This window comes from Monodelphis domestica, chromosome 4, assembly GCF_027887165.1.
Source record: "Monodelphis domestica isolate mMonDom1 chromosome 4, mMonDom1.pri, whole genome shotgun sequence".
NCBI lineage: Eukaryota > Metazoa > Chordata > Mammalia > Didelphimorphia > Didelphidae > Monodelphis > Monodelphis domestica.
The window spans coordinates 366,070,239-366,088,764 of record NC_077230.1 but is presented as its reverse complement, the minus strand read 5'-3'; the positions used below and the strand labels follow the sequence as shown (position 1 = coordinate 366,088,764).

The window sequence follows — 18,526 nt, the reverse complement described above, 5'->3', positions numbered from 1 at the left end:
ATCACTGGAAAACAATGAAAAAAATGGCTCCAGGATTAGATTGTGCTGAAAGTATAGTGAGAATAGACCCCTGATGCTTCCCTGTGTTTTCTGTTCTTTGAATCCCTTTCAACCACAACAAAATATTTTGTGACTCCCCACGGTAATTTAATATATTACTTATAATATTGACTGCTGAAGGCACCACTGAAGAATTTAGAGTGACATAGTTGGACTCTTGTGAATCATTAAATGAGAATCACTGCCCTAGAAGGATAGGATTTGGAGGGGCAGCTCCTTGGTATAGGTTTGGAGTCAGGAAGATCTGAATTCAAATCCAACCTCAGCTACTTACAAGCTAGGTAATCCTGGGCAAGTCACTTAACCCAATTTGCCTTTAAAAAACAAAACAAAACCCAGATAGGATTTGGATTGGAGAAGGGTGGTGAAGGTGTTAAAGGAATTACAGGGTTAAAGAATCTGCCATTGGTTCTATAAGAGGTAGCTACAGGGCTGCAAAATCTCTTGGGAGATAATTTGAGAGATTAAGCTCTAGGGGAAAGTGTGCAGCACTTGGTGCCAGGAGACCAGGTTTTGAATACTGCTCCTCATTTCTGACAACCTTGGGCAAGTTGTTTTTTTCTTGCTCTGGGCTTCACTTTCTTCTTTTGTAAAAGGTAGATATAATGATATTTCTACCACCTACCCCAACAGGGTTCTTGTGGAGAAATGTCCTGTAAATCTTAAAATCCCCCAGAAATGCGCATTACTATTATATGATATTTCTTTCCAAAATTAGAAGAGAGGAGTGCATTACAAAGAAATACATTTTGCTTCTTGTTAGGGAGATCCATCAAAACTCAGGACTTAAACATATATCTTTGGATGGTATAGGAGTGGATTTCATTTATCTGTAGTTTCCCTCTCCCAATATGGGCTTAGCTTAAATAATAAACTGACTGTAATTGTGCAGAATTTTATTTTTTTAAACCCTTACCTTCTGTCTTAGAATCAACACTGTGTATTGGTTCTAAGGCAGAAGAGTGGTAAGGGCTAGACTCTATACAGAATTTTTAAAAAATCAGAAAGAAATATTTTTTTCCCAAGATATTTTTCAACTTTTCTTTAAGCAGCCACACAAGAGAATAGTTGTTGCTTTGTAACAGTTGTTTCTACAGATTGGTCAGAGTCTAAGCTCTTTGTGACCTTACACAACTTTTCCATCACACCTTGAACCAATGGTGTGTGGATGCAACTGAGTATAGTTAGGTAGGTATATAGTCCTATTTAGATCAGGGCAGGATAAGCCAGTCAGTTCTGGGTTTGGGATCAGAGCATGAGGGTCTAAATTCCAGCTCTGCTCCTTCTTACCTGCATGGCCTGTCTAGGTAAGGAAAGTCACCATCTTCCTCCGAACATCTTTCTTTATCTCTAAAATGAGAGAGGAGTTGACCCATTTCACCATTAAGAATCCTTTCTAGCTCCAACTGAGACTATTCCAGATCTTTCTATAGAGCAATTTTATTTTAGCTTATTTATTTTTACCAATTACATGTGATAACTATGGAGCAATTTTAAATATGAAAATTCATCTTCCCCACTTTTTAACTTCCTATGAACTTGTCCCTCAAAGTACATTAAACAAATTCTTGACTTTTACCACAGATGTGCTCTTTGCTCTTAGAAAAAGTAGCCCACAAATTTTTATTAGGTGAATCACATTTTTACAGACATATTTTTTTATCGTAGACATTGCTGTCAATAGAAAGAATCAAATACACATATATAACCTATGTTGAATTACTTACCAGAGAGGAGTCAAAGGAAGGAGGGAGATAATTAAGGACTCAAAATTTTAAAAAATTAATGTTAAAAATTATTTTTGCATGTAATTGGAAAAAATAAAATGTTATTAAACAAGAATCAAATAAATGAAATTAAGGGGCAAATCCTACCCATAAACCCTTAGTGTTTAAAAGCAGAGCCAAAAGAACAAAACAGGTGAATAAGGACTTTTCCCCTCAAGTTCGTTAGCTTTGGTCCTGCTTTCCTTCCTTCTTAATTAAGTCACATTTTAATTAGTAGGGAGAGAATTAAATTCCTTTTATAAGTCACCCAACATTTATAGATAATAGAATTTTGCAGAAATTTCAGTCTAGACTTTAGGGTTAATCCAATCTTTTACAGTGGAGAAAACTGAACCATAAAGCTTGGACTAGAACTCCTGGACCCAGCCTGAATTGCACTGTTATCTGTCCCTTCCTCTCTTCAAAAATTTCCCCTAAAAGCCAGAATCCCTAGTTTTCTATGTATACAGTAGGTACTCAGACTTTTTTTAATAGTGACAAATGAGGATTGATATGCAATTTCTTTTTGATTTTCTGAAGCAGTAGGAAGTTCTTATGGATTGTCTATTATGACAGAAAAAAAAGAGTAACCAACATGGAAATAGAAGTTCCAGGTTCAAATCCCAGATTTGCTTACTTTTACATTCTGTGTAACTTTGAGAAAGTCTCCCCTGGCTTTAGCCAAAGTCTCTGGCTTTAGACAAAATGATCGAATTTTTCAGCCCCTACAGCTCACCATCTAGTTGTGGTGTTGAGACCAACACACATAAATGTTAGTAAGATGAAAAGACAACAATTGCTGTGGAAATTTAGAGAATAAGAGTTTTTGGTGCAGTATGAAGTAGTCAGGAAAGTCTTCATGAGGGAAGTGGGCTAAGAGTTGAAAGTTGAAAGACAGGATGTTGAGCAGAGACAATCACCCTGGGTTTTTGTTTACTCATTTGTTGAATGAAAGGGGCCAGACACATGTTTAAATTCCCTTCTGCTAAAAAATCTCCTGCTTTTATGGTAGTATAGGATTGGATTAGGGGAAGGTAGGCACAGTGGATAGAATACTGGGTTTCAAATCAGGAAAACTCAGATTCATTTCAAATCTGACCTCAGACACTTCCTAGCTGTGGGACGCTGGGTAAGTCACTTAACTCTATTTGCCTCATTTTCTTCATCTATGAAATGAACTAGAAAATCATTCCAGTATCTTTGCCAAGAAAACTTAAAAAGGGTCAACAAACTGAAAAATGAATCACAACAAAAACTGTTCAAAGAGGGCAAAGGATTACTATGTGATGGCTTTGGTGATATTTCTCTGTGAATGCCATCTTCTATGTTGAGGGAAAAATGATTTTGTTAATTGGTGTCAAGGGTTTAATTATTTCTAATGTTGAGAATTACTAAGGGAACAAGGACAACTGTTGCAGAGGAGAGAAAGATTTTGGTTGGTGATGAAATTAAGAGCTACATATTCCTTTGAATGGAAATTAATATTTTAAAAACATTTAACAAAATCAATGTTTATTAAAACATTAATATTTTAAAAACAATTTTTCCTTGGGAGATAAAATTCCTCATCTGGATAAATTGTAAATTTTTGGCACTTTCATATGATTTCTTATGCAAAAAAATTTTTTAAGGCAGAATTTTTGTCAGGCAGCTTCTAGAAGTTAGTCCTTGCTCTTTTCTCTGTGCTCAAATCTAGTCTCAGATACTTCTTAGCTGTGTGACCCTAGATGAATGTGCTTCAGTTTCCTCATTTCTGTAAAAAGGACTTAATAATTAAACCTGCCTCCCAAGGTTGTGAGGATCAAATGAGATATTTGTAACTCATTTAGCATAGTGTCTGGTACATAATAAACACTCAATAAACATTAGCTATTATTGTTATTGTTATTATTATTATTAAGTGGCAGGCTTTGTCAAAGAACCAATTCTCAAGTTTTAGCAAGAAACCTTCTAGCCATCTGTGTTCTAAAGACTCAGGAGTCAAAGAACAGATGACAGAAAAAAGTGACTATCTTTTTGTCAATGGATGTTCAGATTTTGTTTTGTTTGTTGATCAGTTTCATTTTAGTCCAATCTGACTTTTTGTGACCCCGTTTGGGGTTTTCTTGGCAAACATAGTACTAGAATGGTTTGCCATTTCCTTCTCCAGCTCATTTTACATATGAGGAAACAGAGGCAAATTGGGTTAAAGTGACTTGCCCAGGGTCAACACAGCTAGTCAGAGACAGAGGCCAGATTTGAACTTAAGAAGATGAATCTTCCTGACATTAGGCCTGGTAATCTGTTCACTGTGGTACCCAGCTGCTCTGGATCTTGGCATCGCTTTTGGCAAAAAACATGTCCCTTTAGATTAATATATGGAACTATTTTTCTTTGAAGATAAACAAACAAACAAAACCCATTCCAAAGTCCACCATGGGGCTCTATCCAACCTTGTCCATTCCTTGTTACACTTGGGCTGAGTATTTCTGAACAAGCTGGATCCCTTGGAGATGGGGAAGGAAGTACCAACATTGCAGAAACTCAGGTTATTATAATAAACCAAGAATAATTAAGAAATGCAGAAAATATTTGAATTCAGTTTCCTTGAGAATTTTACTTTTTAATGGTTTTTGGCCAAAATTGGCTGTATCTTTTATTTTTGAAGTATGGAAGTGCCTAGGTTCTGCCTGTACTTTCCTCCTCCTTTCTCTATTTCTCTGTCTCCTACCTCACAACATAACATAACTGTGGAGAATATTTTAAAAGTAATTTAATGGGGGGCAGTGAGATGGCTCAGTGAATAGAGAACTAAACTTGGAGACAGGAGGGTCCTGGGTTCAAATTTGGCTTCAGACATTTTCTAGCTGTGACCCTGGGCAAGTCACTTAACCCCAATTGTAGAACCATAGTACTCTTCTGCCCTGGAACTCATACTTAGTGTTGATTCTAAGACAGAAGGTAAGGGTTTTTTTTTTTTTAATTTTATCTTTATTTTATTCCAATAACAAATTTACACATCAGTTTTCCAAAGTTTTATGATTTGTGTTGTCTCCCTCCCCTCTTCCATCCCCTATCCCAGAGCTGACAAGCAATCCCACTGTGTTATACAAGGTAAGGGTTTTTAAAAACAAAAGTAATTAATGGGCTATAAGTAGACATAGCCTCAAGATTACTAGAAGAGAAATAAACAAATAAAAAAAGAGATGGCTCTTTGTAAAGGCAAATAAGTCTTTTAAAATAAGAGCCTTACATTTTTCACATTTTTTTTTTAATTGGGAGTTCAAATCTTGCTATCTGTATGTCTGGGAGAAAAATAAATTACAAGCAAAGATTTAGGGAGAAGGGCTAGAGCCTCTTCAGAGCCAGGAGCAATTCAGGAGCAGCCTCTCTAAGGATCAGAAAAAGGGACTCACGGAGACCTAAGCACAGAGGGAGAGAGAACCAGGAAAGCCAAGTTACTAAAAAAATTAGGATATTCAAAGTGGCAAAGCCAGTTTGAGGGAGGGACTCTGTCCTTATGACAAAGTAATTAGGGTGTTTTCTTTCCAACAATTTGGCAATGAGAAGTTCCCAGAGCACCCATGTACTTCCCCAGGGCATCACCTTATACATATGGTTGGTTCCTATTTAATTAGTAAGGCCACTTTGTATTCTAAGGGTCCGTTGAAAGGCCAGAGGATACTTAAAATGACCACAATGACATATTCAATTTTAGATACAACATCTGGTATTCCATATCTAGGCTGACTGTAATGACAGAAAGGAGAATCTTAGTGTCCTGTTTTAATTTTATGACTGTAACATTGATGAAATACTTAAATTTAGGTTATCAATGACACAGCAACTGGATAGATGACATATTCCTTGGGTTTCGTCAGGCCCGTCCTTTTTACCTTTTGGGACAACATTGATCTGTAAAATAGACAAGAGAGGGGGACAGCTGGGTGGCTCAGTGGATTGAGAGCCAGGCCTAGAGATGGGAAGTCCCAGGTTCAAATGTGGCCTCAGACACTTCCCAGCTGTGTGATCCTGGACAAATCACTTAACCCCCATTGCTTAGCCCTTACTGCTCTTCTGCCTTGGAACCAATACACGGTATTGACTCCAAGGTGGAAGGTAAGGGTTTAAAAAATAAAATAAAATAGACACAGGGTACATAAGGACAGATGTGAATTGTTAATGCTGTATTTTACCAACTATTCTTGGGTGCCGGTGCCAGAATTCACCATGGTCTCGGGTCCCTGAAATAGAGGATGTGTGTGGACTTTAAGATGTCAAATGACTCTCTTTGTCTCCAGAAGCCTCCAGAATATCACACCCTCCTTCTGAGGATGGAACTCAGGACCTTCCTGCTACTTACTGCACCAAATCTTAAAGTCTATTGTTAGTCTTGAGACCAGTGAAGTAGGACCTTCCCTCAGGGAGGTACTCTCATGCGACAAGGTCAACCTGGGGTTTCTGTCTCCAAACTTAATAAACTGGGGATCACCAAATCCCTCCAAGCTACAAGTCTGGGGACCTCTGGATTCCACGTTGACAGTTCTCAATCTTTCAGATTCCCAAGTCTTAGCCCCTGGGATGCCAATGGGAAAAGAAGTCATATTGTGTGGCCATGTTGTTTCTGTTGGGATAGTGCTGGCACTTAAGAGAGAACAAAGAATGTTTGGGGGGTTATTTGGCTAATGTTATGTGGGCTTTCATGGCTTCACCAGCCTATTTTTCCTTCTAGTTGTTTTTGACATGGGATTCGCCCTCTACAGAAAATTCATTAGCCCTGAAAGTGGGCCCCCGGTGAGTTCTCTTTATTATTGTTGATAAATAGCTTACCTAATCTTGTGCCTTATCTCTTAGACTAGAAGATTTGAAGGTGGATAGATAGGAAGGGACAATGCTGGATGAGGCTTATTATGGCCTACGGATCACAATTTTCTAACATTTTGACTGCACCAAGTTCATATTGCTTGAAGATATTGTCTAGCCCCATGGATTAGGCTCAGCCCCCCCCCCCCGCCCCCACCCCCCTTCCCTTGAGCCACAAAATGACCACAGATTTCACAGACATAAATGATAGGGAATCAGCGCTGTTTCTACTTGGAACAATTGACAAATGTTAGGTAAAATGTGTCATTTGGTATAATAGTTGGATGGTTATTACAGATAGAGGAGAGGGAAGCTTTTCCATGTTCTGCATTCTTCAGGATTCTGTTCTAAAAATATGGTCTAGTGGAAAGAAAAAAGTCCCTTTATTTGAATCTCAGTTCTGTTACTTTTCACTTGTGTCCTAGGGCATGTCCTCCTCTCCAGGCCATTTTCCTTTTCTGAAAAATGAGGGAGTTGGTAGGGGGATAGCTGGGTGGCTCAGTAGATTGAGAGTCAGGCTTAGAGATGGGAAGGTCATGGGTTCAAATCTGAACTCAGACACTTCCTAGCCATGTGACCCTGGGAAAGTCACTTAACCCCCATTGCCTAGCCCTTATTGCTCTTCTACCTTGGAACCAATACATGGTATTGATTTTAAGATAGCAGGTAAGGATTTAAAAAAATTTTTTAAAAAAAAGGAGGGAGTTGGGTCAGATGACCTCTAAGGTCCCTTTTATCTCCAAAATCCATGTTCATTGTTGTTATGACTACAAATTTTTCAAGAGACTGATTTTGTATAAGAATATCAGTTTATTGGTTAGCTAGCATTTTAACCAATAAAGTGACGGGTCATTGGCCCATCGTGAAGGACCTCAAGGCAGACCTATGAGTAGAGTTTAGGAACTCAACATTCAGTCCCTCCCTGAACATTCCATGCCATTTCTATTGATAAATAGCTAATTAGGAAGTGGTCCATCAAACCCTGAGTCCTTCTCTAAACCAACTGGGTAATGGTTGTCACAGTTCTCAAAATCAAAGAAAAAGAATCATTTAAATATTCCTATTTGTCAGAATTTCTGAAAGGAACACATTTCTAAGGACATAGGAAATGCAAAAATCTGTAGATTGGATAGTGCCTGAGGTCCAAGCCTTAATTTATATAGGATTGGAGCCCCCAAATAAGAATTAATACTATATACATGCAAGGACTGGTATAACCTATGTCAGACTACCATCTTGGAGAGGGAGGGCAGGATGGGATGGGACAGGAAGGGAAGAAGGGAGAAAATCTGACTCCTAAAATGTCAGAAAACAATTGCCAAAAATTGTTTCTACATGTAACTAAAAAAATAAACTTGAAAAGTTAATAAAATTTTTAAATCCAACCAAACAAAAAGGAATAATATAGTATACAAATTTTTTTCACACAATGATAATAATTTTGGCTCTGCTCTATTTAGCCTGCCCAAACTTGAATAAACAATCTCCAATCCACTCAAAAATGGTCTTTGAAGATAACCAGTATCACAGATGTCTTTACAACATTTTTCTTCTGTATGTATGTGTGGTTATATCCCCCTATGACTGAGAAGCTTGACACTATTAATGCAGGGTTGGCTTATATAAATTCTTGGGTCTTGGGGCTCTTGGTTGGAGAGGCTAGGGGGGCAGCTAGGTGGCTCAGTGTGGATAGAGAGATGGGAGTTCCTGGGTTCAAATGTGACCTCAGCCACTTCCCAGTTGTGTGACCCTGGACAAGTCACTTAACCCCATTGTCTAGATCTTACTGCTTTCCTGCCTTGGAACCAATACACAGTACTGATTCTAAAATGGAAGAAAAGGGTTTAAAAAAAATGAGGCTAATGATCCTGGGATTCAGAGAAAATGGTTGCTTCTCTGCAGCAATGCCTCCTGGACAATGGGCCAAAGTGACATTAGTGGTCTGGGTACAAGAGGTGTCCATGCCCACCCAGCTTTCTGGGTTTCTCTCTGATGTTTGTCTGTGCTTGGCTCCCCGTGATTAGGACTACAAATAATACAGAATGTAAGTTTCTTCACTTATTTCTACTATTTTTTTCCTCCCAAGATATCCATTGTAGCTCACGTTGCTGGTGGTGTGGCTGGGATGACTGTAGGTTTCTCTGTATTTAGCTGCTTTCAGAAGGAGCTGCTGAAAGACTCGACGTTCCGCCTCGCAAGCACTATTTATTTTGTTTATGTTTTATCTGCCGTGTGTTTCAACATCTTTTTGTCTCCAGTAAACTGAACTGCCCCTAAAATTATCCAATAAACAAACCAAAACACCTGTGGGAACACGGAGGCACCTTTGAAGGGCAAAGAGGAGGCATCCCATTGACTGTTTACTTTGTATCTTTCACCTTGCTTGTTCAGTGGGAGAATCTCCTGCAAACCAGGGTGAGGCTGTATACATTTACATCAATAAAGTGCGATGATCAGTAGTGAATGGCTTAACTGTCATCCATGAGGCAAGCATCCAGGACTATCCCAAGATGAAAAAGCCCTCCCCCAACCCAAAGAAGGAACAGATGGAGTCCTGGGGTAGACTGAAGCATGCCGTTCTGCCCTTTCTTTCCCCCATGAATTTTCTCCAGTGTAAGCAATATGTAGCTTCTTTCACAACATGACCAACATGGACATATGGATTGTATGATCACACATGCACCACCTGAGGTATCCTATTACTCACTATCTTGGTGAGAGGAGGGAGAGAGAGAACACGAATTGCAAAAATGTCAGAAAATGATTTTGTTTTGACACATAATCTGGGGAAAAAAACAAAACAAAACAAAACAAAAATAAAAACCCAGGTTGAAGGAGAGGCCTTTGGAAGGCAATATATAGAGGTTCCATGTTCAGGGAAGGAAGAATTTAGGGAGCTCCTTTATGCCTTTTTGGTGGCAGTATAATATTTCTTTGATGTAAAGGAGAAAAACCTTGCCATTAAAAGAGACATTCTAGAGATCCCAAGAAATAGGATACTATGGAGAGAGGAAAGCCTTTTGGTCCTCTTTTGGTTCTTTGCCTATTGTATTATTTGCTTTTTTTTGGGGGGGGGGGCCTGTATTTGCTTTTCATTTTTCACTTGGCTGCTTTCCTGAACTTCATTCATCATCTCCAGAAACTCATTATTCTGCAGGATGAAATCAGCTGGGAAACTCACACCTCCTCAGATCACTTCCCTGAGCCAAGGACCCTCTCTCCCTTTTTAACATCTCTTTGTGTGGCTCCTTAGGGGAAGGATTGTTGTATGCCTTCTTTGTAGCCCCAACACTTAGCAGTGATTGAGAGCCAGGTCTAGAGACAAGAGATCTAGGGTTCAAATGTGACCTCAGATACTTCCTCTCTGTGTGACCCTGGGTAAGTTACTTATTCTCTCCCCCCCCCCCCCCCCCCCATTGCCTAGCCCTTACCACTCTCCTGCCTTGGAACCAATACATAGTATTGATTCTAAGGCAGAAGGCAAGGGTTTAAAAAAGCAAAACAGAAAAACACTTAGCACTGAGCTTGGCACATAGCAGGCACTTAATGTGAATAGACTCTGATGAAGAGGTTATTTTTGAAGTGCTAGAATGTTCCATATTGTGACTCAGTTCTGGAGCTAGCTCAGTTCCCTTTCTAGACAATTATGGATCTAGTTCCAGTTTCTGTCTTGTAAGAAAATCTTACTCAATTATGGGAATTGTGAGAAAACTTTTTTGCATTATTTGAACCTGTCCCTGCATGGTTGGGCAGCTATAAGACCCCCTTTATCTTTTGCTTAGAGATCCTAAACTAAGGACCTAGGTTCTGCTGACAAGAAATCCAGTCACGTTCAAAGACTGATGCAAGTAGTGGCCTCATAAATATATATGTCAACTCATATGCCTTATCAGAAAACTGGCCCTACACTGGTCAATCAGTTACTGTTGTTCCTTTCATTGAATCCAGACACTCCTCTTTTAATAAAGATTTCCTATTTCAACAGATATTAAAGTCTTCAAAAACCTTTATGATTTCAGTTCAAAGGTCTGGCTGATGCTGGTTTTGGGGGTCAGAGGAGCTATTTATTCTTGGGAAGTGTAATGGGAACTGTATTACTATCATGCTCTCAACTCTAGGTCTTCTTTCATGGAAAAATCCTTATAACCCAACGTGGCTATTGAGCTCTCTTACAAGGCCCCTGTATGGAATTAATAACTGATAAAATACCTTACAAGTCATTGAGAAGCCTCAAATTCAGTACCCAGGCTGCTAACTGAAATATGGGCATTTAGATCAAATAAACATAGGAAGCACAACAGGTTTTGCAAATGGTAAGAATACTTTGTGTAACAAACAAATAGTATTTATTTACAAGAATCTCTTTATGTATGTATGTATGGTTGCTCCCTGAGAAGGGTGCATGAGAATCTGAGAATCTCAATATGAAATGAGAAAGGGCCTTTGAGTTCACCTAGTCCTGAAACATGAATCCTTACATCTCTTAAGAGTGGTCATCCAAACTCAGTTTGAATACTTCAAGGGAGAAGGAACTCATTTTCTTAAGAAGTAGTCCTTTTTATTTTAGAAAATCTTATTATTAGGAAGTTTCTTCTTACAGAAAAGCCAATGTCGCTTCCTTCGAACTTCTATTCATTGTTCTCTATAAAGATAACATGTGGGATAAAGAAGACGATGTGCAGTGAGATTTATAAAATGAAGAGATTGAATTAAATGAGACCCTTTTTGGATTTAAATCTATGGCCTTATAAATTTGCCCTCTTTTTCATTTCACAGTCTTTCCAGTATCTTAAGGTTGTGAATTTGTTCCTCCCAACTTTCCTTTTCTTCATGTCTAAGTGAGGTCCTTCAACCAATTAAAATATTTTTGGTATTTTGAGAAAATTAAGCTGGTGTTTGTCAGATAAATTCCTTCTGTTAAATTATGAAAGAATAGGAACTTGCTGGGCTTAGAGGTTTTGGGAAATGTAGATGTTTTCCATTGCCAAATTACCAAGCCATGACTAGAACAAAGTATGTTGCTAACGTCACAATGTTCAATAACTCTCAGCATGGTCACTAATGGTTAAACTGGACACTGGAATAGGATTTAGCTAAGCATATCAGATACAACCTACTGATTAGTCTTAATTAGAGGTTAAATGGAGAGTTGTGTCACATTTGGACCCTAAATATCAGGAAAAAGGCAACAAAATGCTATAAATCATTGTCATCCTGAATCCAGTGATTTTCCACTTATGGACTTGAGAAAGGCTCCAATGAGTCACTTGAAGAGGTCATGTATGTACATTCAAATCTCCCCTCTGCTACTGTGTCTTGGAATAAGTCATGCTTTCTCTGAGGGCCTGAGTTTTCTCATTTGTAAAACAAGCAGGTTGAATTCCATGGTCACTGAGGTCCCTTTTAGGTATACATGCACAAGCTGACCTTTCAGGGATATGGGGCCATGACCATATTCTGCAGAAAAGTAAAACTAATCTTTTATTGATTGTCAGTTTTAGGTCATAAAATTTTCACTGCACTATAGCATGGATTAAGCTAATAAGCCCTGTGCTACTGGGAAGGAGTAAACTCAGGATAAGCTGGGCTTAGATAACCAATTTGCTTAATCAAGAAACATTTTTAAATTTTTAGTTAGGAGTGGCTAATTGAAAAGATATGACTTTTTCATAAAATACTAGTGTTCCTTTGCAAAAATGGGGCTAAAACCAGTTTTTATATCATCTGAGAAGCAGGCTGATGGACTGGAATGGGTTTTTGATTGAATGACAAGAGACCTGGGTTCTAGTCCTGGCTTTGCTACTAACTAGTTGTACAATCTAGGGCAAGTTGCTTCCTTTTTCCAGGTCTGTTTTCCTCTCCATAAAATGAAAGTGTTGTACTACTTTTTTTTTGAGTGGTTATATTTATTTTGTTTTATTTATTAATTTTTTGCCAATTATATGGGATTGATTTCCACATAAATTTTCCCAAGTTTGAACTTATCTCCCTTCCTCCCTTCCATTCCCCCTCCAAGTGCTGGCAGATGATTTGTCTGGGTTATACACATACCACCATGCAAAACATTTCCATATTATTCATTTTTGTAAGTAATCTTATAGAAACAAAATGCCGAAACACAAATTCAAATAAACAATCGAACAATCATATGCTTTCCTCTGTATTTCTACTCTAACATTTCTTTCTCTGGAGGTGGATAGCATTCTTTGTCACAAGTCCCTTTGAATTGTCCTGGATCCATGTATTGCTGATAGTAGTTAGATACTTTCTAATAATCATTCTAGCCCTGAAACTCACAATCTGTGAAATTCACAGAATACCTTGTGAAAGTTAAGTTGAGTGATGGCAAAAGAAAGTCATAGAGGGTGAGAGAGGTGTGGGATAAGCATACGAAACACATAATAATGTATCTAGGCATGTGAAGGAGTCAGAAGGGAAAATAAAGAATTTGGATTCTGCTTGAAGTAGAGATTTGAGTGGGAAAAGAGTAGATGTTTAGAGACTGAGGCAATTTATGATAGAGTAAGAAAAAGTCTTTTGAAGATCATGGTAAGGCAACTATAAATAAGGTATAGGATAAAGAGGATACAGAATTGGCATTTACTATATGAAGTTAAAAGAGAAGAACATGTATCTTAGATCAATTTGAAGCAAGATTATTAGAAACCATTAGAATAAGTAAGCAGGAAGTTTGTTTGAAATTATGGAACAAAGAATGAAATTGGAACATTAAGAGAAAAAGTTTTCTCTCAACTATGAGTAGGATTTTTGCCATTTAAGACAAAAAGTTTATGGGAATTACACCTAATATTACTATGAGCTTAGAATTCAAGTGTGGCTGTCTGATAAGTGAACCATCATTGGAAAAGAACAAAAAGATACTCAGAAGACAAGTGAAAATCCTTATAGGAAATTGAGAGGATGATCTCAATCTGAAACTGAGGTAGCATCCTTCTGACTTGGTAAGGCACATGGGATTCTGATGGTCCCTGAGTGAAACAGTTATGGCATGAGTCAGTGACAGCTTTGACCTGTACATGAAATTAAACAGTGCTTTACTCACTCATACTATGTCCTTGAAAGAATTGTAAGGACAGTTAAAAATTCCCCCCTCTGCCTTTCTTTTGTGACAAATTCCTATGATCAATACAGGATGCAAATTGTGAGATGGAAAATTTCCATTTTCCAAACAAGCAAGTTGACTAGTAGAGAAAGGTTAGAACTAATTGATAGTTTTAAACAAGTGGGATTTTTTTTTTTTATAATTTGTATTTGGGATTCTATAGAAATAGGTAGAAGTAGTTATGAGAAGCTTTAAAGATTAGGAATTTCTGGATCTCCTACAGAACCTGAGGTAGAAGGATTTATTTCATAAAATGTTTGCTTTGCAAAAGAACTCTTGTTAGTAGGAGAACCCCTCCACCCTGAGATTTTGTAAGTAACCTGGCACAGAAGGAGCAGAGTCCAGAAGAAGATGATTTCTGAAGATGAAGACGAAGAGTGTCCAATTATACTTAATCGTTATTAGTTGTTGTTATTGCATATAGGGGAAACTGAGGCAGGTGAGAATTATACATCCCTGAAATTAAGAGGGAGGATTGTGTAACAGTATGAGATTCAGTATGTAATTCTCAGACTAGTATTTAGCTTGTTGTGGCCCCAATTTTCAAGACCTCTTAGTATTACTATTTCTTAGACTAAAACTGCCCCCCACCCCCACCCCTTAAAACTTTTTAGTTTTCCTGACCCATTTTCAGAAACCTTGAGGAGAGTTTATCTGTACCCTGGGAAGAAAGTCAACTACAAGATAAGAAAGAACAGGCAGTTTCAAAAGTTTCTTTTCTGTCCTAAGCTGGGAATTCCATGATAGACATGAGTTCTTGATCACGGGGGTCTTTAGGGATACATAATATAGAAAATCACACACTCAAGACTTAAAATATCACAGACCCCTCTTCTGTAGGGTTGGACAGAGGGAAGGATGAGAATCTTGAGTCGGGATTACTATAAAATCTATGATTGTACCTAGAAGAAAGGACATTTTTGCCCTAAGCAAGCTGCTTGTGGGGGCAGAATCTCTTTTCCTTCCCCTCTCTTCTACCCCTCCCTGCTGTCCGATGTTTTCTCTGAATAAAGCAGTTTTTCTCTGTCAGCATCTTATCAAATTTTCTGTCTGCTCATTAGAGTGATTTCTGGGGGTATGAGCAGCTCCCCCTCCCCCAATTCCACTCCACAATATCTAATTGGTGAAAAATATTTTTACAAAAGGAAACATTTTTAATGGAATTCTGGAACCCTTCCCACACTCACAATATCATTTAACGAATGGATAAGTAGAAGTATGAACCTCTTCCTAGAGACCAGGTTTCTTTGCTTTACTTTTTTATTTATTGCTGCCCTTTTTGAAGTTTAAAATTCTTCTGGGGAGGGAGTGGAGATGGGGGTGTGGGAAGAGAGTATATGTTCTAGCATACAGGTGATAATCTAAGGAGGAAAAGAACTTCAAAATCCAGGGGAAACTAAATGCAGTGAATTTATTTATTAAGGAACTGGTGAGGAATAGTATTAATATTCATAAAACCAAGGTTCTGAACTTCTGATACTTCAAATTGTAAATTTCAAGGACAATCTGAAGTCTGAAAAGACTTCTAATTCCTGCTCCATCTATCTGATATGTTAAAGGTTGATAATAATAACTGGCATTTTCTATAGCACTTTAAAGGTTGCATAGCACTTTACAGGCATCTCATTTGAGGCTCTGGACAAACCAATGAGGTAGGGCACTGAAGATATTCTTTCTTTCCTTCTTTTTTTTTTTAAAGATGAGAAACCTGAGGCCTGGAGCTCAGATACTTGTCCAGTCACCCATGTCAGTAAACCTCAGAGGCAAGATAGGAACTTAAAGAGGGCAAGTAGGTGATTCAGTGGATTGAGAGCCAGGCCTGGAGACAAGATGTCCTGGGTTTGCTTGACATCAGACATTTCCTAGCTGTGTGAACCCTGGACAAGTCACCTAATGCTGTTTGTCTCAATTTTCTCATCTGAAAAATGAGTATAACAATATCACTTTCCTCTCAGGGTTGTTGTGAAGATCAAATGAGATGATATTTGTAAAGTGCTTAAATTATCTGACATTTAAATAGACATTCTCTAAAGTAACACATTATCTGAGAAATATTGAACACTATATAAATGTTAGCTATTATTAGTATTAATAAAGGAAATTTAATAAGGCCAATTTATTTTGCACATATACAATTGATGTGTAGCTGAATTTGGGTCCACAACTGGCCAGTATATTTTATGAGTTTCACCTGGATGCTCTCTTTAAATGTCACAGAGACTCATGTCCAAATATAGCTGATTGCTTTGTAGCGAGGCCAACAGTAAAGACAGTATCTATATTATTTATGTGATCCATAACTCCTCTCTCTTTTAAAATGTTCTATATTAAAATGGGAAAGGTTCTCTTTGCACAAAAATATTTATATCTGTGGTGGCAAAAAATTGGAAAATGAGGGAACATCCCTCAATTGGGGAATAGCTGAACAAAATGTGGTATATGATGGTGATGGAATACTATTTTGCTATAAGGAATGATGAAACTGTAGATTTCTGTAAGAACTGGAAAGATCTACATGAACTGATGAGAAGTGAAATAAGCAGAATCAGGAGATCACTATACATAGTAACAAACATTGTGGGACAATATAATGTAATACACTTTGCTACTTATAGCAATGCAATGATCCAGGACAACTCTGAGGGACTTATGAGAAAGAATGCTATCCACATCTAGGGAAAGAACTGTGGGAGTAGAAATCTAGAAGAAAACATATGATTTATCACTTATTTATAGGGGTATGTGATTTGGGGTTTTGTTTCAAAAGATTATTTTATTACAAAAATGAATAATATGAAAATAGGTTTTGAGTGATAATATATGAATAACCCAATGAAATTGTTTGTCAGCTCTGGGATGGGGGAGGGAAGAAGAGAGGGAGATAAATGAATCATGTAAGTATGAAAAAAAATTAAAACTAAAATAAAATGTCCTATAGATTGGAGACCTAGGTGTGAAGATGATCAAATAGGGACTTTTAGGAGCAATATAGAACCAAGGATAAATGTGATTTGTGTGTGTGTGAGTGAATTACTGGGGGTGAGGGAGAAGAGTTCTGGTACCACAGTAGGAGCTAAAGAAGGCTACCGAGAAGGAGGGGGTTAAATGGTTCAGTCTGTGCTTTAGGAAAATCACTTCAGGGGCTGAATGGAGGACAGAGCAGGGAGACCTGAGGTAATCAGACCCACATAGGAATTAAATTAATGGTTTGACTAAAATATATGAAAATTACAAATAATAATGGTCCTTGCCAATCTAAAGTATTATTGCTCAAAGTCTAAATGACTTTTAATAGCTTTTATTTACAAAAGAGGTAGAAAGAGTAAAAGTAGAGAAATACAAAAAATTCTAAGATATTTTAGCCTAAATATTGCTCAGGTGTTCAATTCTACCAGGACTTTTTGATCCTCAACTGGAATTAAATTCTCTCCAGAAGTCAGGAAAGGAAACCCAGCTATTCACTCACCCAAGTTCTCTCCAAGAGGCAGGTCAAGACAATGATTCCAGCGGCCAACTTTCTTTCTTGAGCTGACCTTCTTCTTGTAGCTGACTTCCTTCTTGAAGTCCAACTCCTTCTTGAAGTCAACTTTTTTAGCTCCAGAAATTCAAGGCTTTTTATAGTTAGTGTCTTCTTGTCCCTTCCCTTCTTCACAAGGGCTAATCACAGCTTCCAAATTGCCCAGCACTGCCCAGGGGCCAGTGTTTGTGGAAACCACTTCTCACCTTCTGGAGAGGTGAATACTCATCAGAAGGTTTCACAGATTCCTGGCTCATTGAGGTGTGAATTCTCATTTTCTGGCTGATTGAGCTGAAAGAGTATCCACCTAGTGCTAACTAGGGTGTTCAAGTTTTTGTTGATTCAATTCAAAAGTAGTAATCCTGTCTTCGAAATCTAGTGAGGTACTAAGTAGGGATATTTAAGTTATTGTTAAACAAGTGTTAACTCAAAATAGTCAAGGGAATGAAGGATTCCCTTTCACAAGTGTAAACTCAGAATAAACAAAGAGAACAAAGAATTCCCTTTTCACACATCCACCAGCAACAGAGTGGTAGCAGTATCTTTGATAAATGGTTAAAAGGATCTGGCTAGGCATTTTTCAGAAGAAATAGAGGCTATCAAGAGATATATGAAAAAATGCTCTAAATAATTAATAATTATTAGAATGTGAAATAAAACAACTTTAAAGTATGACTGCATACTCAACAAATTGGCTAAAGCAACAAAAGGGAAAATGGCAAGTGCTGAAGGGGATGTGGGAAAATAGCTATACTAATGCACTACTGGTAGAACTGTGAACTGGACTAGCTATTTGGAAAGAAATTTGGAAGTATGCCCTCAAAGCTATTAGCCTACACATACCCTTTGATTTGGTGTTGCCTCTATTATAACCCAAAGAAAGCAAAGAAAGAGGAAAAGGACCCATATATACAAAAATATTTATAGTAGCTCTTTTCTGTGGGGGCAAAACAATTGTAACCAGAGGGGATGCCCATCAATTGAGGAATTGTTGAATAAGTTTTGACATGAATGTGATGGAATACTATTATGCTATAAGAAATGATCTTAGGGAGGGTTGGAAAAATTGAGAAGACATATAATACAAAGTGAACAGAGACAAGGGAATGGGGGGGCAGCTGGGTAGCTCAGTGGATTGAGAGTCAGGCCTAGAGACTGGAGGTCCTAGGTTCAAATCTGGCCTCAGACACTTCCAAGCTGTGTGACCCTGGGCAAGCC

General features: G+C 37.9%; 1 protein-coding gene across 1 annotated transcript in view; it reads left to right on the top strand.

The window, feature by feature from the left end:
- RHBDL2 (rhomboid like 2) overlaps positions 1-9,127 on the top strand; it is a 42,432-nt gene extending 33,305 nt beyond the window's left edge. Inside the window, exons 6-7 of the mRNA XM_007492828.3 lie at positions 6,538-6,599; positions 8,755-9,127. Coding sequence (XP_007492890.1) covers positions 6,538-6,599; positions 8,755-8,934 — 242 coding nt within the window. The 3' untranslated portion in view covers positions 8,935-9,127. The remainder of the gene's footprint in view (positions 1-6,537; positions 6,600-8,754) is intronic.
- The last annotated feature ends 9,399 nt before the right edge of the window (positions 9,128-18,526 follow it).